Here is a 20,849-nt window from a genome sequence, read left to right as displayed (position 1 = left end):
TATTCTTCTAAGAAATCATTCCAACCCTAATCCCCTTTGGTTAGACAAAGACCTTAATCTGGCTAACCAGTACAAAAGGAGCTATCAATACCTCAGGGAGAATTTGTTTGGGTCGGAGCTAGTCAAGATCTGTAGTGCTCAAGATTTCATAATTTGCAACAGTCTAAAGAAGCGGGCAAATTCTAGCCAGATGACCTGGATTCATGGGCTTGGTAGCAGCGTGGTAGACTATGTTATTTCTGGTCTCCCTTTATACAACAAAATAATAAATTTTGACATCTTAAACAACCACGAGCCTGACTCTGATCATAGGCCTTTACTTATAAATCTCAATTTTTTCATGCATAGAGATGCCATAGAAGATAATCCTTATAGCCAAAAGAACTTAATCTTTGATAGAAATAAAAACAATCTCTTTCTAAATGAATTAAAAACTAATTTGCTTCCTTTATCTAGTATAGACAACATAGAATACCTCTATCATAATTTTACTACAACCCTCTCATATTCTATTAACAAGTTCTCAATTGAAGTTTCAAGTAATAAAGGAAATAACAAAACCAACCCATGATATGACAAAGATTGTAAAAGTGCAAGGAGAGCAATTAAGGAAGTTGTTAATGAATCTCTTAAAATTGGCAAGATAAAAATATATAAATCCCTAACTAAAAGGAAAAAAAGGCAGTATATTCGTAAAAGACAAGAGAATCTCTTACACCTCTCTAAGGTAGCTCTTAGAAATTCTGGAGGTAGATTCTAACTAGGAAAACTAAAGATAATAATAAAATTGCTTTACACTACTCGAATTCCTATCTTAAAAAGATTTATGAATCTCCAAATGACATGGATAACTTTGAAACCTTGCTCACAACGAAAGAAGTTTTCTCATTAGAAGACATTGATTTTTGGGTTAAACGCCTGGCAAATGGGAAAGCTAAGGACATTGAAGGTTACTAGGTGGAAATCTTAAAAATTGGAGGTCCTGTACTCATCCCCCACATCCACAATATTTTCAATCAAGCAGTCAAGCAAGGGTTCCCTAAACCATGGACTCAGAGCCTTATTATCCCTATTTTTAAAAGTGGGGATACAAATAACCCCTCTAATTATCAGACAATTATGATCAGCCCTCTCTTAGCCAAGTTATATGGTATTATTTTGAAAAATAAGTTGAGCATATGGCTTGAAAGTGAACGTAAGCAGGCTAAAGGCCAAGCAGGTTTTAGAAGGCAATACTTAACAACGGACCACCTCGTTACACTTAGGGTCATTGTGGAGGAATGTCGCAATGATAAATCCAATCTCTTTTGTTGCTTTGTGGACTTTAGAAAGGCTTTCGATACGGTTCCTAGAAACAACCTATGGAATAGATTAGAAGAGCTAAAGGTTCCTTTTGAGTTGAGAGCTGTTGCTATAAGGTTATACGAGAATGTAATTGCCAAGTTAAACAGCAACGAGGGGTGGTCGAAAGATATTAAGTGTAATATCAGAGTTAAACAAGGTTGCCCCCTCTCCCTTACCCTATTTGGCAATTTACATCGACAATCTAGAAAGTTTAGATAGAGGAGGAATGACCTGTTATAGAGTTTTATGAACCAAACATTTTAGAGGAAGCAGGCTATGCTGGCACGATCTTAGCTGGGATATTCATCATCCTTCTTCTCTGTGCTGACGATATTGTTCTTCTCGCAAGGTGCCCATCTGATTTCGATAAGCAACTTGGACTCCTTAAGGATTTTTGCTATACCATGGGTATGACTGTTAATACTGACAAAACAAAAGTTATGATTATCAAATCCAAGAAGGACACTTACGCTAATTTTATGTATGACAATAGTAACTTGGAGGAAGTGTCTTCTTACAAGTACCTAGGAATTGATATTCATCACAAGCTCAACTGGAACTATAACATTAAGAAAAGGATTAATGGGGGGTGGAAAGCTTATTTTGGTCTTGAAAATAATTGTAAAATGACAAACCTCATAATGTGGGATAGAAAGAAGTTCCTCTTTGAAACTTTAATCACTCATGTTATCTTATATGGATGTGAGGTTTGGGGTTGCAACATATCTATAGAATCCTGGAGAAAGATTGAGCAAATCTAGAAGTGTTTTATAACATATAACCTCAAGATTAAAAGCAATACACCCTATCCTATTCTCCTTATAGAAGTGGGTCTTTCCCCTATTGAGAGCCTAGCTATGACTAGGCTTCTAATGTATAAACACAAACTTAATAACATCGGAGACCATAGACTACCTGAGCTAGCTTTAAATTCCAGTCAAAACCACCTAAGGCTCAAATGAGGTTGGTATAAAGACACTAGGGCCTGGTTAAACCATTGGGAGATCGACGAGAATGTTGCATTGCAGAACATTAATAACATTAAAAATATTGTTACTTCTAAGTTCAAAAAAAAATGTGGCGTGAGAAAGATTTAGCAGCTAAAAGAAAATTAAGATATTATAAGGAGGTCATCAACCCCACCCTAGAAGATCAAAAGTATCTCTCTGTTTTAACTAGCTCAAAGAAGAAAATTAATATAGCCAAGATTAGAACAAACTCTCATGAGCTCCATAGTGAAACGGGTCGTTGGGCAGTTCCTAAAACACCATGGATGGAAAGGATCTGCCATCTTTGTGAGAATATGAACATCGAGGATGAAAATAACTTCCTCTTAGAGTGCCTCATGTACAACCATAGTAGATCTCAGTTTCAAAATCTTTGTTGCAACACTGACCTTCCTAGCCTTTTACAGTGTGAAAATTATAGTGAGCTCAGGAGGCTTCTCTCCAGGCTTTTTGAGCACAGGAATAAAATCTTAAATCAAACTAAATAATTTGTTTCTTTAGGTCAGATAGACCAAAGTTGGTTCTCAGTGGAGGTTAACCATCATCATCATCATCATCAAAGTGAAGGAGTATAGATAATTAATTATTTTTTATCATTTTTATTTATTTGTACAAACTTTTTATTTATTTCAATCCAATAAAAAAATAATATAAATAATCAATTATTTTTCATTACTTTTATTGATTTATACAATTTAAAAAAAAAAAACGAGTATAAATAATCAATTATTTTTTATTACTTTTATTCATTTTTACAAAAAAAAAAAAAAAAAAAATCACTCATATTTCAATATGAAAATGAAATAGAAGAAAAAAAACTAATTATTTTTATTCATTTGTATAGTGTTTTCTTTTTCCATTCATACCCTTTTAAAATAATCTAATAATCTAATACGTAGTAAATATAAATATCTAATTATTTTAATATTTTTTTAAATTTGTACAAGTTTTTCATTTTTCTTACTAATATTCTCATATCAAAATGTCATATGAAAAGTGAGTAATTAATTAGTTATTTTTATCATTTTTATTAATCTATGTGTTTCTTTTTTTCCCATCTCATATTTCCATCTTGAAATATAATGAAAGTAAATCTAAATAATCAATTTTATTGTTGAGTTTAGGCTTTTGTGATCCATGTCAAGTTTTTTTGAGAAGAGTCTTCAGCGGAAATCACATAATAATACATTTGTCGACGTGTTTCGAACCAAAGTGTGGTTCATCGTCAAGACAAGTTGAGGAACCAAACCATGATGTGGTTCCTGTTAGTGTCGGTATCTTCATCCCTCTGTCAGTGATCAAATTCTCATGTTGCATTGCAGATTAGGTGTCTCGCTCAGTCAGCTGCATTCCATTAGGATCATAGATCATCTGATGGTAGTGGTTTCGTGTACATTTTCCCTCATGTCCTTTACCTGCTGGCCCATTTCCTTTCATCTAGATCATCTGCAGTCACTTTTTGTCTTTAAATCTGCAAGAGTCATTTTTAGGGTTTCAGTTTCATTAGGTCTAGGGTTTCATCAAAAAGGTCTTCAAAAGGTTCAATAACGGTCAGCAGGCGCATGAGGAGGTTGAATAAAGTTCTAGTACCAATCAATTTCATAATCACATGCTCAGAAATATATTTTTCCTCAAAACCTTGTTTTGAGGAAAAACAAAGTATTCCATGTGATTTCAGAGTATAAAATTTGGTGTAATTTCAATTTTTCATATGTAACAGCTTCAGTGGCAACCCTGGTCACCTTGCCAAGCTTTAGCATCTTCATCACCTGCAAGGCAAACAAAAAGTTAAGTCATTTAGTTCATAAAAGGAAAAATAAAGCAAAATTGCCTAAAAACAGAGTTTGAAAAGAAAGTGTCAAATGTAAACATTACAAAAGTGGGTTGTATGAGTGAAAAATTAAAGTTTCTTGTATATAAGCCATTTCTTGTGTTTGAAGAACTCATTTGCATCCAAAATATAAAGAGGAACTTAGAGCAAGGTCATGGAGGGAAAATCGCAGCAAACAGTTAAAATTTTAGGGGCGCGGCGCATTGGATTGTGGGCGTGGCGCATAGAGCTAGCGCGGCGCATTGGGCCGCCCTCCACAGTGCAAAACATACACTGGCGCGGCGCATAGAACAGGCGCGGCGTGTTGGGTTTGTGGCGCGGCGCATAGAACAGGCGCGGTGTGTTGGGTTTGTGGCGCGGCGCATAGAGCTGCAAGCCATTTTCACTCCAGAAATTCATCCAAATTCTCAATTCGCTCGGTTGTCACCTGTCCAAAGTAAGTCAAACAATCTTCCAATGCCAATAATGTGTGTCTTAAGATGTTTATGATGATTTAGTGAAAAAAAATTCAAACCCTACCTCCTTGCAATTTTTGCTCAAAAACAATTGTTTGGGGTTTGTAGTTGTGTTTTTGTTGCCAAGTCCACTCCATCACTCCCTCACCCTTTGGTTCCCTAATTTGTTTTCTATTATCATTAACTCATTCCACTATTCCCATATCCCTAAATTCATTCACCCCCTATCCTCAATTCTCACTATCCCAAACCCTAGTTACAAATTCTCAAACCCTAATTGCTATCCCAAAGCCTAATAACTGTCCCTAAAACCTTTCTATTCCCCAAATTCCAGTCAACAACATTCCAAAAACCCCTCTTACCCTCTCCCTTCACAGTCCCTCATACATTTTCATACATTTGGCAGCAAAAAATCAAAGACACCTAAAATCTCTTCATACTCATCTAAGACAACTCAAACATTTGGCAAACATGGAATCTGATCCTTCCTATGACTGAGATGAGGAGACACACAATGATTCTCCTACAGAAATGCATGCACCAAGGAGACCTCACAAGGGTGTTAAACATATACAGGAGGAGCCTACTTCACTTGCCGAGCTGCAGGCCTGCCCTCTTACTGTCACATGCTTGTTAGGATATTCCGACACATAGGAAATAGTTAAGTACAACTTGGTCTAGTATAGAGTTAGGTATAGAGTTAGGTAAAGTGTGTTTCTTTACCTTGTACATTTTGTAACTTACAATCCGACGGTCACGATATGTAGTGATTCGACGGTTCACTCTCTCCTCGGTATTACCGACACTTGATCCGTGGCTTGACACCCGATTGGTCCATGATTTCTATTTAAAGCGCATGGAGGGTCATTGTTAGGGTAATCCGTCTATGAGAGAAGCTTATGTAAATTTTCATTCTTTGATTAATAAATTGCCTGAAGTGGCCGCGTTGGCTCAGGCCGTGGACTGTTTCCCTCTTTGAGGGTTTTAACCACGTCAAAAATACTGGTGTATTGATCTATGATCTGGTTGTGAGCGGTGTCCTTTTGGTGTTCTTTCTGAGGAACTTACCCTGTAAATTCCTACATGGTATCAGAGCTATTTGAGGGCCGCGTCCGTTGGTGATCCAAATCTGAAGCCAGTAGAACTGCATGCGACTGTCGTTTCCTAGATCTACTGTTTCTGACTGCTTTCGGGCCGAGAGGACTGCTCTATTGTGTTGGGAGCATCTGTTCCAGTGAGGAACCCCTTTCGTTTCACGCGAAAAGGTTTCTGGTAGCCCTAGCTGCGTCATTTTTAAGATCTGGAGGTATACAGTGTTTATCTGCAGTTTACTGTTATTTTCTCTCTGGTTATTTCGGTTTCTGTTTATTTACCTTTTTTATTACCGGATCTATACCTTTCATTTCTGCGTATGCTCTTTGCCCTGCGACTTTGTGCGATCTGGGCAAATCAGAAACAGAAAGGAAGTTTTTTTTCTCATGCGTATGCTCTTTTCCCTGCACCTTAGTGTGATCTTGGAAAATCAGAAACATTGAGAAAAATATTTAGTTTCCTGCTAAAGCTAACTTCGAGCCGTAAGGTTTGTTTTCTTTGCATATCCGTGTTGGGTTTTGTGTTTTTGTTTTGTAGAAAAAAAGAGCTTTCTCAAGGCAAGCACGCAACCCAAGGCACCCCCCCCCCCTCTCTCTCTCTCTCTCTCTCAAATTTTTTGTATAGCTCAATTGGTTCAAAGCTATTTTAAGAGAGTAGAGGTCTTGGGTTCAAATCTCCATTTTGTGGGGGCGTTTTTTTTCATTCCCGCACATTCGCGCACTTCGTCGGCAACTTCAACAACTTTTCTTCAAAAAGCCATAACTTCTTCATCCGGAAGCCGTTTTCAGTGCCGTTTTTTTTAAACCAGCCTAATTTTTCGAGATCTATCCATTGGAACACTTAGTTTCAGCATATCTAGCTTCAGTTTTTTTTTAAATGGAAAGTCCATGCCAAGTTATTCTTGACAGCACTAACTACTTCCAATGGTTGTCCTACATGGAGGATTTACTTAGAAGTAAAGGTCTCTACCGAATAGCCACAGGCCAAGAGAAGAAACCGAAGGATGAAGATAAGGTTGCTAAATGGGAAAATAGACAAGATCAAGCACGTGGTTTGATAGGGATGTCTATTTCTCCTGATCTTAGATTCCATATTGCAGAACTTGATACTCCTAATGAAGCATTGGAACAAATCACTAAAGTTTTTGGGATTAAAAATGAAATTAGAGCCCATCAACTTGAAAATGAGTTGCTTACATTGGACCCTAATAATTTTTCTTGCATTGAAGATTTCTTGTCCAAGTTCAAGACCCTTAGATATCTCTTGGAAAGTGTTAAGGTTAAGAAAGAAGATAGTAACCTTATTTATTCCATCCTTACTAAGTTGGGACCAGCCTACTCTGTATTTGTTTCCACCTTCCATTCTACAAGGGAAGCCTTCATTTCTCAAGAAAAAGACTACAAGCCTCCTTCCTTTGACTCTTTTTGTGATTCTTTAATAAGAGAACAAGAAAAACTCTTACACCTTGGTCTTCTTAATCTTGGAAACTCTTCCAAGAAAGCGTTAGCCGCCCAGCAGCAACCAAACTCAAAGAATCCTAAGAAGTCATATCCTAAAAAGAATGGTCCTAAACCAAACAAGGGTCCTAAGCAAACTCAGCCTCAAAATGATAAGACCAATAAAAACAAATGGAAGAAGACTGATAGACATTGTAACTTTTGTAATCGAGATGGCCACTTAGAATCTAAATGCTTTAAGAAGATGGAAGCCTTGGAAGCAGCAATGAAGAAACATAACATCCATTTGGAGCATTCTTCAACTTCATATTCAGGAATGGCACTTTCTGCATGTGGTTGTCAATCATCTCGGTCTGGTTATGCATTAAATGTATCTTCTTCTTCTCATTCTCATGAGTGGCTCATTGATTCTGGAGCTTCTTATCACATGGCCAAAAACAAAGCCATGTTTTCTTCTTTAAATGATTGTAACACCAAAAATATATATGTTGGTGATGATAGATCTCTTAATGTTGTAGGGACTGGAACTGTTCATCTAGACAATGGTCAGTTTAATGATGTATTATGTGTTCCAACCTTATCCTGCAACCTTCTATCTGTATATCAGATAACTCATTCAGGTGAAGGTAAAATCGTCGAATTTTCACCTCATGATGTTGTAATCAAGGACCTAAGAGATCCTAAACAGATTTTAGCTACTGGCATTGCTGATGATTCCACAAGGTTGTATAAGTTTCACAACTTTGGGTCATCAAATCTTCCCTCAGTATTTGTTGCTCATAATGATGAAGTGAGCAAACTTTGGCATGAGCGATTTGGTCACTTAAACTATCGCTCCCTTCAGCATCTATGTAAAGAAAATATGGTGACAGGTCTTCCTATGGTATCTTGCAGAGATGGTGTTTGTTCCGGATGTGTACTCGGAAAACATCATCGGGACAGTTTTGAAAAACGTGCCTCTTGGCACGCCTCAGCCCCTTTACAGCTTGTGCACAGTGATTTATGTGGTCCACTTCCTGTTGCTTCATTCTCTGGCTGCAAGTATTTCTTAACTTTCATTGATGATTTCTCCAGACGCACTTGGGTATACTTCTTAAAACTCAAGAGTGAAGTATTTAACACATTTTTGGCCTTCAAGGCCTTTGTTGAAAAACAATCTGGACATCAAATTCTTAAGCTAAGAACTGATAATGGTGGAGAATATGTTAAAAACACATTCATCAACTTTTGCACTGAGAATGGAATTCAAATGCAACATACTGTTCCATACACTCCACAACAAAATGGTGTAGCTGAAAGGAAGAATCGCACCTTAAAGGAAATGGCTAATTGTATGCTACAATCTAAAGGACTCAGTCTTAGTTTTTGGGCAGAAGCAATTAACTGTGCAAATTACATAATAAATCGCACTCCAACTAAGGCTTTAAAAAATATCACTCCAGAAGAAGCATGGAGCTCAATCAAACCAGATGTAAGTCACTTTCGTGTTTTTGGAAGTGAAGCATGGGCCCATATTCCAGATGAAAGGCATAAAGCTTTAGAACCTAAGAGTGAAAAATGTACTTTTGTTGGATATTCTGAAGATGTAAAAGGCTATAGACTTATTCCATTTAAGTCCAAAAATGTTATCATTAGAAGAGATGTAAAATTTGATGAAAATAGATCGGCCTGCGAGCCTAGTCCGGCGGATGTGCCACCTCTTCCTATCTCTTCTACTTTTGAAAACATTTCTTCTTCAGATGATGAAAGTGAGGATGACAATCCTCCCCCACCTTCTCAGGATCCTCCTTCAGCTCCTCAGCTTCCAAGATGGGTCCGTGCTACTCGGGATGCAGCAGGTGATCTTGCCGGTGATCCTACAGATCAGCGACGTACACGTTCTCAGTTTGAAAGAGCCTCTTCTTTACTGGCTCAAGCTCCAGTAAATCATGATCCTAACACTTTTGCAGAAGCTTCAGGCCATCCACATTGGGAAGCAGCTATGAATGAAGAATATCATTCATTATTGGCAAATGATACATGGGATCTTGTTCCTCTACCAAAGGGACGAAAACTTGTCAGATGTAAATGGGTTTACAGAACCAAGTATGGACCAAATGGGAAAATTGATAAACATAAAGCTCGTCTTGTTGCTAAGGGCTTTTCACAGGTTGAAGGCATTGACTACACTGAAACCTTCTCCCCTGTTGCCAAAATGAACTCTATCCGCCTTGTTCTTTCCCTTGCTGCCTCTTTAAAATGGGAAGTCCATCAGATGGATGTTAAATCTGCCTTCTTGCATGGGGACTTGCATGAAGAAATCTATATGGAACAACCCATTGGCTTCATCCAAACAGACTCCAGCCTTGTATGTCATCTTAAGAAATCTCTTTATGGTCTCAAGCAAGCTCCTCGGGCTTGGTATGCCAAAATGGATAGCTTTCTTTTAGAATCTGGCTTTTCTAGGTGTCATTCTGACAATACTGTCTACACCAAGAAAGTGGGCAACTCTCTTCTCATCCTTGTTCTTTATGTTGATGATCTTATCCTTACTGGTAGTGATCCCAACCTTATAAACCATGTGAAGTCCAGCCTTAAAAAGAAATTTGAAATGACAGACTTAGGACATTTACACTATTTTCTCCAGGGAAAATTTTAAGAACCCCCCCTAAATTTATATATATAATAAATGGGCGAATCTTCATGGTATATAGTAAAAATGGAAGGCGATTTTATCAATAATATAATATGTATATATAATTTTTTGGCGAATCTCTCACCAGGCATGGCGAATATTTTACTCAATTATAAAATCTTGTGTTTATTGAATACACAAATGAAATCATTGCATTTCTTTAAAATATCATTTGAAATCAAAATTACCTAAATTACATATCGATAACCTAGTGGGTGTAGGATAAAATTCACCCGTGCCATTCACAGAAAGCATGAGAAAAAACCTAATACTATATATAAAACCAAGAAAAATTCAAATTCATCACTTCTAGGGACCTCATAACCACCCTACCAATACAAAAGTATGTTCCTATTTGTAGTTAGAAAAATTACCCAAATTATAATCTGTTTACTTCAGCATATGTTGGAAAGTTATAGAAGGATGACTAGTGCAATCAATCTGTTCCTTTTAACCCTGGATTTGTTTCAGTTTAAAACAAAAGTATACGAATATACTTGTCCAATGTCTATGCTTTAACCATTCACCTTAAGATGTTTTTACAATATAATTTCCTAAGTCTATTTAATATCTTCATTATCATAAAAACCAACCTATATCCATCTTAACTCCACATCTACCACTCTTAGGGGGATAAAATATATTTATCCCTCTGAGCACTTGGTAGACCCAGAATTAAGATGGATCTAAGATGATAGAATTTCCCCTTTAAATAGTCTATGCTCGCATGAATACCATGGTATTACCATGGGTCAATACCATGGGTTATCATAAACCTGGAGCTTAAAAATTACTATTAGTAATTTATAAAAATTAATAAAATTATTAGTTGATTTTTATTTTATTTTTTATTTTAACCAAGCCCCGAGAGGGACCAAATATTTTTTCACTCTATGCTAGTTTGCATATCACGATATTTGATACTTCTCGGGGGTTAGTAGATCCAAAAATTACTATTAGTGATTTATAAAAATTAACAAAATTATTAGTTGATTTTTATTTTATTTTTTATTTTAACCAAGCCCCGAGAGGGACCAAATATTTTTTCACTCTATGCTAGTTTGCATATCACGATATTTGATACTTCTCTGGGGTTAGCAGATCCAGAGTAAAGATGGATCTATGCTGGTTTAATTCCCCCATTTAAATAGAGGGCATTCTAGGTGAATACCATGGGTGAATACCATGTGCCATTTTGGTGAATACCATGGGTCAATACAATGTGCCATTTTTATTTTTATTAATAATAATGTTTTTTTGCATGGTATTAATAACAATCTAGTCCATGGTATTTGTCCCATAGTATTTTTCCCACAGGTCTCACCTAAATATAAAGCATTTTTTGAATGTTCATAAATATAAGGTGATTTATGGAGTAAATATAAAAAAAATGTTTTATTTGTTTACCTTGCCTCTCATTTATTTATATTTTTATTAATTACCATACCTCTTTTACAAATATGGTATTTGTCCCATAGGATTCACTTAAATAAAATCTCTTTCTTGAGCCTTCATAAATAGAACGAGGGTTATGGACTAAATATAAAAAGAGATTTTATTTATTTACCATACGTCTAGTTTATTTATATTTTTATTTATTTACCATACCTTTTGATTAAGTATAAAAAAACGTTTTATTTATTTACCCTACCTCCACTTTACTTATATTTTTATTTGTTTACACCCTTGCATGTATATAAGGTGACTTATGGAGTAAATATAAAAAATGTTTTATTTATTTACGATACCTCTCATTTATTTATATTTTTGTTAATTTACCATACCTCTTTTATAAATATGGTATTTCGGCCTTTGGCCCATAGGATTAACTTAAATAAAACCTATTCTTGAAAATGGGCGAATGGATTCACTTAAATAAAACCTATTCTTGAAAATGGGCGAATGGAAGGTTGTAACTCCTAATTTCAAGGGCTAAATTTACCTTTTTTACCATATTCCTTAAAATAAGGTGGGCTATTTGAGGTGATTTGTAAAAATGTACTATGATACAAAATATTCGCCCACTAAAAATTTAAAACCCCTTAATTTCGCCAAAGGGCGAACATTCGTCCCTAAAATTATCCTTGATTTTCTCGGTCTTCAAGTCTTGCAATCCAAGGAGGGTATTTCCCTTTCCCAGTCCAAGTATGCTTGTGATATTCTTCGTCATTTTCACATGGAAGACTGTAAGCCAGCTCCTTCTCCCTTTCAGTCTGGAGTCAAACTTTCAGTCACTTGTACTTCTCCTGAAGTTGATGCTACCTTATACCGTCAACTTGTAGGAAAACTCTTGTATTTAACCCATACTCGTCCTGACTTTTCCTTTGCTGTTGGCCTTGTTGCTCGTTTTATGCAAAACCCCCGTGAAAGTCATTGGAAAGCAGCTAAAAGAATACTTCGTTATGTTCGAGGTACAGTACAGTTTGGGATTCATTACAGTGCTGAAGAAGCTCCTCTACTGGTTGGTTTCAATGATTCTGATTGGGCTGGTGATCCTGATGATCGGAAGTCTACTGCCGGTTATGTCTTCACTCTTGGTTCAGGACCTATTACATGGGCTTGTAAGAAATAGGCTGCCATTTCTCTTTCGTCAGCAGAAGCAGAGTATCGTGGTGTCGTGGAAGCTAGTAACGAAGCCTTGTGGCTTCGTCAGATCCTATTAGAGTTTGACTTTGAGCAGCAGCATCCGACTACACTTTGGTGTGATAATCAAAGTGCCATTCAGCTATGAAAAGATCCAGTTCAACATCAGCGCAGCAAACACATTGAACTACACATGCACTTCATCAGAAAGCTCATTCATGACCATATTCTTGAAGTGCAATATTGTTCAACAGATGATCAGGTTGCAGACATCTTCACAAAGGCTCTCACAGAGGCGAAGTTCACTAAACTTCGATTTATGCTTGGAGTTCAGGAAGTTGTCACTAAGAGGGGATAGGCTCTAGTGCCTCCTTCCTTCTCCTATTGTGTCATATTTGTAAATCCTTCAATCCTATCCCGAGTTGTTCTTAAGGGGGGATGTTAGTATATTCTGACACATAGGAAATAGTTAAGTACAACTTGGTCTAGTATAGAGTTAGGTATAGAGTTAGGTAAAGTGTGTTTCTTTACCTTGTACATTTTTTAACTTACAATCCGACGGTCATGATATGTAGTGATCCGACGGTTCACTCTCTCCTCGGTATTACCGACACTTGATCCGTGGCTTGACACCCGATTGGTCCATGATTTCTATTTAAAGCGCATGGAGGGTCATTGTTAGGGTAATCCGTCTCTGAGAGAAGCTTATGTAAATTTTCATTCTTTGATTAATAAATTGCCTGAAGTGGCCGCGTTGGCTCAGGCCGTGGACTGTTTCCCTCTTTGAGGGTTTTAACCACATCAAAAATACTGGTGTATTGATCTGTGATCTGGTTGTGAGCGGTGTCCTTTTGGTGTTCTTTCTGAGGAACTTACCCTGTAAATTCCTACAATGCTTTCAACACCAATCATGTTATCAGTTCTGTGAGATGGTGAAGAGAGTCCAGTACCATCATGAGTTGGTCAGGTTGTTTGTGCTCCATTTACATAACGGCCAAGTCACTCTATCAGGTGTGACATTCACCTTGACACCGAAGTATATTTCTCTAGCAACTGGCATTCCAAATGTCGGTGAGCAGTGGAATAAAAGGCAGTAGATTGACAGAGAATATTATGAGCCTTACATCAAGGCTGGTTATCAGAGACATCTCAGCAGAGTTTTTCCCTCCGGTATCTGAAAGACTCATATGCTCCTTTGATGAAACTCCTAATTAAGTATTTCCACTGTGAGGGCTAGTTTTCTCGCCTATATGCTTATCACATCAGATTGTTGATGCACTTTATTCGGGTGAGAATGATGAATCTCCCCTACTTTATTTGCCGAAACATCGAGAAGATGACCACCTTAGTGCAAAGGAAGACTCCTCAATAGCAATCCAACAGTATATATCATTTTTTGCACTCATCAAAATTGTGGTCATGCATCAGCTTGGTTTGCAGAACATCTCATGGGAGGATTTCATTTCACATGAGGTCTTCACAGGTCCTCAAGTACCTCCAGTAGTTTTTCATGAGACAAGTGAACCTTCACATCAGTAGGAGATTCATGAGAAACAGACCGCTAGTGTGCCAGTGTTTGTCACCTATCGAAAGGGCACTAGACGGTTGTTTGCAGCAGCAAAGCGACTATTATCTCCACCTGGGGTGGAAGGGGTCTCCTTCCTCCATCAGCAAAATAGGTTCAGGACAAGGGAAAGTGGCCATTACATGATGAGGGGCCTTCAGGAGAGCAGGAGACAGATTTGATTCTCATTCAGGATGATGACACTGATTTGGGCCCACAAAGCTCAAAGCTCAGCGAGATCATTCAGGAGAAACAGGCGGACATTAATGATTTTTCCCTCAACATAGAAAGAGCCAAGTCGATAATCAAATACCTGGAGCAAAGAAACAAGCAGCCAGAGGATCAGCAAACCATTATGGAGCTTCAAAACATACGAGAAAATCGGCAAGCTGCCAAGAGGAGGAAGGTGAAGCTCACACCACTTGAACAAGAAATCAATGTTGATCGTGAGTCTTGGATTGAGAGAGCTAATATCCACTTTGAAAAGTTGCTAGAGAAGGCCAACAAGGAGAAAACTATGTTGAGGCACATGGCTTACCATTACTTGGCGAGAAACAAAGTGTGCAAGGCAAGAATCAGGAACTTGAAGGCCAAGTTGAAGAAGGCATCAAGGAAGTGAAAAGAGCAAGATAAACTTCAGATCTTGGCTGAGGCTTCCTTGGCCCAACATAGCACTTAATGGAGAACACTCAGCCCAAATTTCAAAAAAATTGGGACACTTTTTTCAATTTTGGAATTTTTGGGCCAAAAAACAGGTTTTTCTGCCCAATGCGCGGCGCCACCTGGCACTTGCTTTTGATGGGTGTCTCCTTTTGATGAAAACTCAGAATTTTTGGATTGTCATGAAAAAATATGCATGCTCACAAATGGCCAAGAAATTTTGACAAGTTTTGAGCCCCCAAAAATGACCTTTCTGCCCCTTTTTGGACACACAGGAAGCGGTGTTGGAGGGGCAAATGGAGGCCAAATTCAAAAATTCCACTTGTTCTAGAAATTATATAGGCAGACCTTTCCAACAAGCACACTTGGAGAAAATTTGGACACCGAGAAGGCCTCCAAAAGTAGCTGCAAACAGGCGCTACGCATAGGGAAATTAGCATGGCACATTGGGGAAATTTTGCTCCGTTTGACCAAAATACTCTGTTTTTCGCCTAGTTTCTTAACAGTTTGACTTTTCTTCTTCTAAATGTCAAAATATTGATGTAATTTGATGTAATTTGATGGAACTTGATGTAATTATGCTAAATTTTCACTCATAGAGGTAGATTCATCCATGAAAAGGTAGTTTGCAACTGAATGAATCAGTGCCCTAGTTTTTAGAGGCAAGTTGTTCCACTGCCTAATTTTTAGTTCTCAGTTTAGAATTTGTTGGAGCAGCTCCTAAACTTATGAGCTCGACCCCTAGAGGCTAGGATGAGTTATTGTTTGCCTATATCTTGTGATTTTTCAGTCATTAGCATGGTTGGACTTTTGAGAAAGCTTGGAGCTTCATTGTATACACATTTCAGCAGTTTGGCTAAGGAATAGACCAGGGTTTGCAGCACTTTATGGGATTCATGTGGCATCTTGCTTTGGTATTGTGTTTCCTTCTGTAATTGTAAGTTTACATGTGTTTTATGTATGCCATCCTCTCTCTTTTCTTCATCTTAACTAAATCAAACAAGGATAAAGGTAGAATCCATTAAAATTGTAGTGCTCTACCTAGGGTTTGCTTAGTTATTTATGTTTTCAGCTGTTTGAAGAGGATCCCTAAGACTTTCTTGCCCTCTTCAACTCCTCACCTGTCTAAATCTCTCCATTTCATTCAATTTGAAGTGCCAAATCACTTGCCTACCTTGCCCCATAGAGATCTCTACAAAACTGAGCCTCATTTCCCAGACCCAAATCTGCCTTTCCATTTGAGCCAACAAAACATCATCAAATTCAATCAAACTCTTCTGCACGCATACCTAGCCTAAGATCACTATTCACATCAGTCATCTCAAGCCTCATTGATCATATTTTGCTGAGATTGACCAAGAGAGAGCCCTCTCCCGACCTGGTAGGGCTAGCTACCAAGTTAAGCGTGGTTTGATGTTATCCTAGATCCTACCTTTCTCAACCTAAGGTAGATTTAGGCTCTAACAGTTCCTCAACTTGTCCTCACGATGAACCACACTTGTTGGTTCTAAATGGGTCGACAAATATATTATTATGTGATTTGCACAGAAAACTCTTCTAAAAAAATCATTTTTTTTTTTAATATTCTATTTTTTTTTTTCATTTTCCTGAGTTGAACATTGAAATGTAATGAAAAATAAATATAAATTATTTTCTATATTAAATATAATAAAAAGTAAGTAAATAACTAATTATTTTGATGAATGAATGACTACTAATAAATAACAATAACTATTATTTCATATTTTAATATTAAATGTTAAAATGCAATAGAAAATAAGTATAAAAAATTACTATTATTTTTATTTCTCTTCGTAGATTTTTAAATATAATTTTTTTAATTCACAGCTTCCTCCCCTTCCTAATGACAGCTCTTCTTATTACGCCTCCTCGCACACACCACTTTCGGACATCATACGTTTACCTGTTCACCCAAACACTGTTTCTCCACATAACGCGCACTTTCTCCTCTCCTTTTCGTTTATAAATATTCCCCATACCCACTGTCGGAAGCCCTTCCTTATTTCCATTTCCATCGCCATGCCCTCTCTCTCTTTCGCTTTGCCTGTGCTCTTTCTCCTCTTCCTTTTCCCTTTCTCCTCTGCGCATTTAAGAAGCTCATTACTAGCGATCCCAATAATTCCTAGGCCAATTGGAGCAAATAGTCATCTGTTTGCAACTAGACTGCTATTACTTGCGTCGGCCATCATCCAGACAGAGTGGTCGCCATTGATCTCGATGACATGGATCTACGTGGCACCATCTCCCCTTCGCTTGGCAATTTGTCGTTCCTACGCTCACTCAATCTTTCACACAATAATCTCCACAGTAATATCCCACCTCAATTGTGATATGGCCTCTTTCGTTTGAAGTGGCTCTGGATGCACCATAATCAATTGGAAGGAAAAATCCCGCATCAACTCAGCAGCTGTAGAAATTTGGTTTTGTTGGCCCTCTCCTACAACAATCTGAGCGGAAATATCCCCGGGGAGTTGTCTTCCCTGTCACATTTGCAAGAGCTTTACTTGGGAGCAAACAATGTAACAAGTACCATTCCCTCTTCTTTAGGAAACCTTTCCATGTTGATAATTTTAAAAATGTATAAAAACAGTTTGGTTGGTCCCATTCCTTCACAACTGGGCCTTCTCACCCATCTGCAAACTCTTTACTTTTATACAAATGAATTGTCTGGCAGCATTCCCCCTTCATTGTCCAATATCTCCACTTTGACTGGCTTGGAAATTTCCACCAACCACCTCACTGGTAGCATTCCACAAGAACTGGGCCTTCTCACCCATCTGCAAACTCTTTACCTTTATACAAATGAATTGTCTAGCAGCATCACCCCTTCATTGTCCAATATCTCCACTTTGACTGACTTGGAAATTTCCACCAACCATCTCACTAGCAGCATTCCACAAGAACTGGGCCTTCTCACCCATCTGCAAAACCTTAACCTTTTTACAAATGACTTGTTTGGCAGTGTTCCTCCTTCATTGTCCAATATCTCCACTTTGACTCTCTTGGACATTTCTATAAACAAATTTACTGGGCACATTCCATTAGAATTTTGTGCCAAGCTCAACTACTTGAATTACCTCTCTTTATGGGGAAATCAACTTAGTGGGAACATACCAAATACCATTAGGAATTGTTCCAAACTTAAACAACTTTATCTACACTACAATAACTTGAGTGGGAGTGTTCCAATAGAGTTGGGTAACCTTTTCCTCCTTGAAAAATTATACTTGCATAGTAATGAGCTTGATAGTGGTAGCACCACAAACATGCTCTTTCTTGTATCTCTTATGAATTGTTCTCACCCACAAGAACTACACTTAAGTGAGAATAAACTAAGTGGTGTCTTGCCCCTTTCCATAGGAAGGCTTTCCACCAATTTGTCTTACTTGTCATTAGCAAACAACATTATACAAGGAAACATCCCTCCACATATTGGCAATCTTAGTAGCCTAACCTTTCTAAATTTAAGTGGAAATCTTTTAAATGGTAGCATTCCACCATTTGGAAACCTTACAAAATTAGAAAGATTGGACTTAGGAAACAATAAATTAGAAGGAAACATCTCCAATAAATTTGAACAATTACAAGGACTTGGCCTCTTGGACATTAGTAGAAACAAACTCTCCGGAAAGATTCTTGATTCCCTTGCACCCTTTAAACAACTAAGAAGACTCTTACTTCATCACAACCAGTTCTCAGGGAGCATACTTGCGATCTTAGGAAACTATATAAATATGGAATTGCTCGACCTGTCTCACAATATGTTCACTAGAAGCATGCCACGAGAAATTGCTAAACTTTCTAATCTACAGTTCTATTTGAACTTGTCATGGAATTTATTAGATGGCTCATTGCCCATGGAGATTGGTAAAATTGCAATGGCTCAAGCTATAGAAATTTCCTCCAATCAATTGACTGGGCTCATTCCACCTACAATTGGAAGCTACAATGAACTACAATTATTGAATTTATCTAGAAATACCTTCAAAGGGTCTATTCCAGATTCACTTGGAAATTTACAAAGTCTTGTGAACCTAGATCTCTCTTTCAACTCCTTATCAAGTTCAATACCAATGTCTCTCCAAAAATTGAAAATGCTTGAGTGTTTGAATTTGTCTTTCAACAATATCACACGAAAAATCCCAAAAGCGGGATTTTTTGCAAATCAAACAATTATCATGTCCTTCTTTGGGAATCCAGGTCTTTGTGGACCAAAAGTATTCATGTTACCTGCATGTCCAACATCAAGAAGTCATTTTTCAGTTGTGAAGAAAATACTATTTCAAATGAGTGGAGCTATTGTTTTTATACCATGTTGCTTACTTTTGGGGTTCCTTTGGAGATGGAATATACATGTGAAAAACTTTGATTCCTCAAATTCCATTTTGCAAAAGCTAGAGCACAAAAGGATCTCGTATCAAGAGCTTCAAATAGCAACTAATGGATTTGCCGAGGCAAACTTGTTGGGAGCAAGGAATTTTGGTTCAGTCTATAAAGGGACTCTGAGAGATGGCACCGTTGTTGCTGTGAAAGTTTTCCATTTGCAAAATGACTAGGGTGAGAAGAGTTTCAAAGCAAAGTGTAGTATCTTGCAAAAGATTCGACATCGAAATTTGGTGAGAATCATAACCTCCTGCTCCAACCTCCATTTCAAAGGTTTAGTGTTCCAATTTATGTGTAACGGAAGCCTAGAGAAGCATTTGTATCATGACAGAGATGACAACAATGATGAGGATGTGTGTGGCCTGGGATTGAAAACACTACTAAACATTGCCATTGATGTGGCCCATGCCATGGAATATCTACATCATTATTCTCATGTGTAAGTAGTACATTGTGATATAAAACCCAGCAATGTGTTGTTGGATGAAGACATGATAGGCCATGTGACAGATTTTGGTCTTGTAAGATTGATTGGTGCAGACTTTGGTGATTCACTTACTTTGAAAGGGTCTATGGGTTACATTGCTCCAGGTATGGTTTTTTTTTTTTAATTAGTTTTAATTATCATTTTTCATCAACAATTTTGTATACACTAGTGAGATAAACATTTATTGAAGTTTCCTTTAATGCAGAGTATGGATTGGGTGAGAGAGTTTCTACCAAAGGAGATGTTTACAGCTATGGCATTATATTATTGGAAATGCTTACCAGAAAACGACCAACCAACAACATGTTTATTAGAGACCTAAACTTGCACAAGTGGGTGAGCCTAGCATTTCCAAACAAAGTGAAGGAGGTGATTGACAACAATCTCTTTAGTGCACAAGATGGAGCTGGATTTGAAGAAAATAATACACACAATTGTCTACTTTCTTTGCTACGGGTTGATTTACTTTGTTCAAAAGATTCACCTGATGAATGGCCAACTATGAGAGATGTGGTAATAGTGTTGGAAAATCTCAAAGAAGATTTGGTGGCAAAAACAATTGCTATAAAGAGAAGTATATCCAATTTACTTGGCCATACAAATGCACCAAATATAAATTCCATAACATCAAATGACCAAAGTTCTTCTACATTCTAGTGTGTGAAAATTGTAAATACAAAATATTTCAATCTTACTATTATTCTTTTAATCACATATTTATTTTTTATTTGAAAATTTTCAAACAAATTTTTGTTACCATGTATTATCTGTCTATAATTACAGCGAATAATTACAGCGAATATGAAATTTAGATACTTTTTCAACAGTTGATTAAATAGACTGTAAATTTACATTTGGTTAAATTTATTCTCTTTCATAGTATTTATAAATTAAACTAGCTTCACAGAAATGGAAAAGAAATTAATTGCATTCTGTTAGAATTACCATTAAGATTCGGCGATGATTTGGAAAAAAATGATTTGATTTTATTAACTTGATGGAGTTTTAGCTAATTTGTTTCCTTTGTATTGAATTGAATGGTATGATATGGTTTACAGTGGGAAGTGTGAGGATTTATATCATGAATTTGCTACTTATTATACAATTTTTTTGACCTCTTAAGATTAAATATATTCCCAGTACGTACTAATCAATTTTCGATACTCTACAGATTTTTGCAGGTTTAAAAATGGAGCTTTAATCCCAAGACAGTCCCAGGAGTCTTTAAAAGTTCTTATTGTTTCAAAATTTGAAGTCACCATCAATCGTTATCCATTTTTCAGTATTCTCA

The 20,849-nt window shown here is 37.1% G+C and overlaps 1 protein-coding gene across 1 annotated transcript; it reads left to right on the top strand.

The window, feature by feature from the left end:
• The first annotated feature begins 19,264 nt into the window (after positions 1-19,264).
• LOC149208401 (receptor kinase-like protein Xa21) lies at positions 19,265-20,221 on the top strand. The gene is made up of 2 exons (XM_089394065.1): positions 19,265-19,662; positions 19,764-20,221. The coding sequence occupies exons 1-2, from the start codon at positions 19,563-19,565 to the stop codon at positions 20,213-20,215; spliced, it is 552 nt and encodes a 183-aa protein (XP_089250191.1). The 5' UTR covers positions 19,265-19,562; the 3' UTR covers positions 20,216-20,221.
• The last annotated feature ends 628 nt before the right edge of the window (positions 20,222-20,849 follow it).

The sequence above is a fragment of the Pinus tabuliformis genome, chromosome 1_2 (assembly GCF_031772625.1).
Source record: "Pinus tabuliformis cultivar Carrire ecotype Pingquan chromosome 1_2, CPIR1, whole genome shotgun sequence".
Classification (NCBI taxonomy): domain Eukaryota; kingdom Viridiplantae; phylum Streptophyta; class Pinopsida; order Pinales; family Pinaceae; genus Pinus; species Pinus tabuliformis.
The sequence above is the reverse complement of the archived record's forward strand: the minus strand, read 5'-3'. Positions and strand labels throughout refer to the sequence as shown.

Coding starts and splice junctions, on each gene's coding strand:
- LOC149208401 (XM_089394065.1), top strand. CDS start 19,563: ATGATAGGCCATGTGACAGATTTTGGTCTTGTAAGATTGATTGGTGCA. Junction 19,663..19,763: donor TATGGGTTACATTGCTCCAG/GTATGGTTTTTT, acceptor CCTTTAATGCAG/AGTATGGATTGGGTGAGAGA.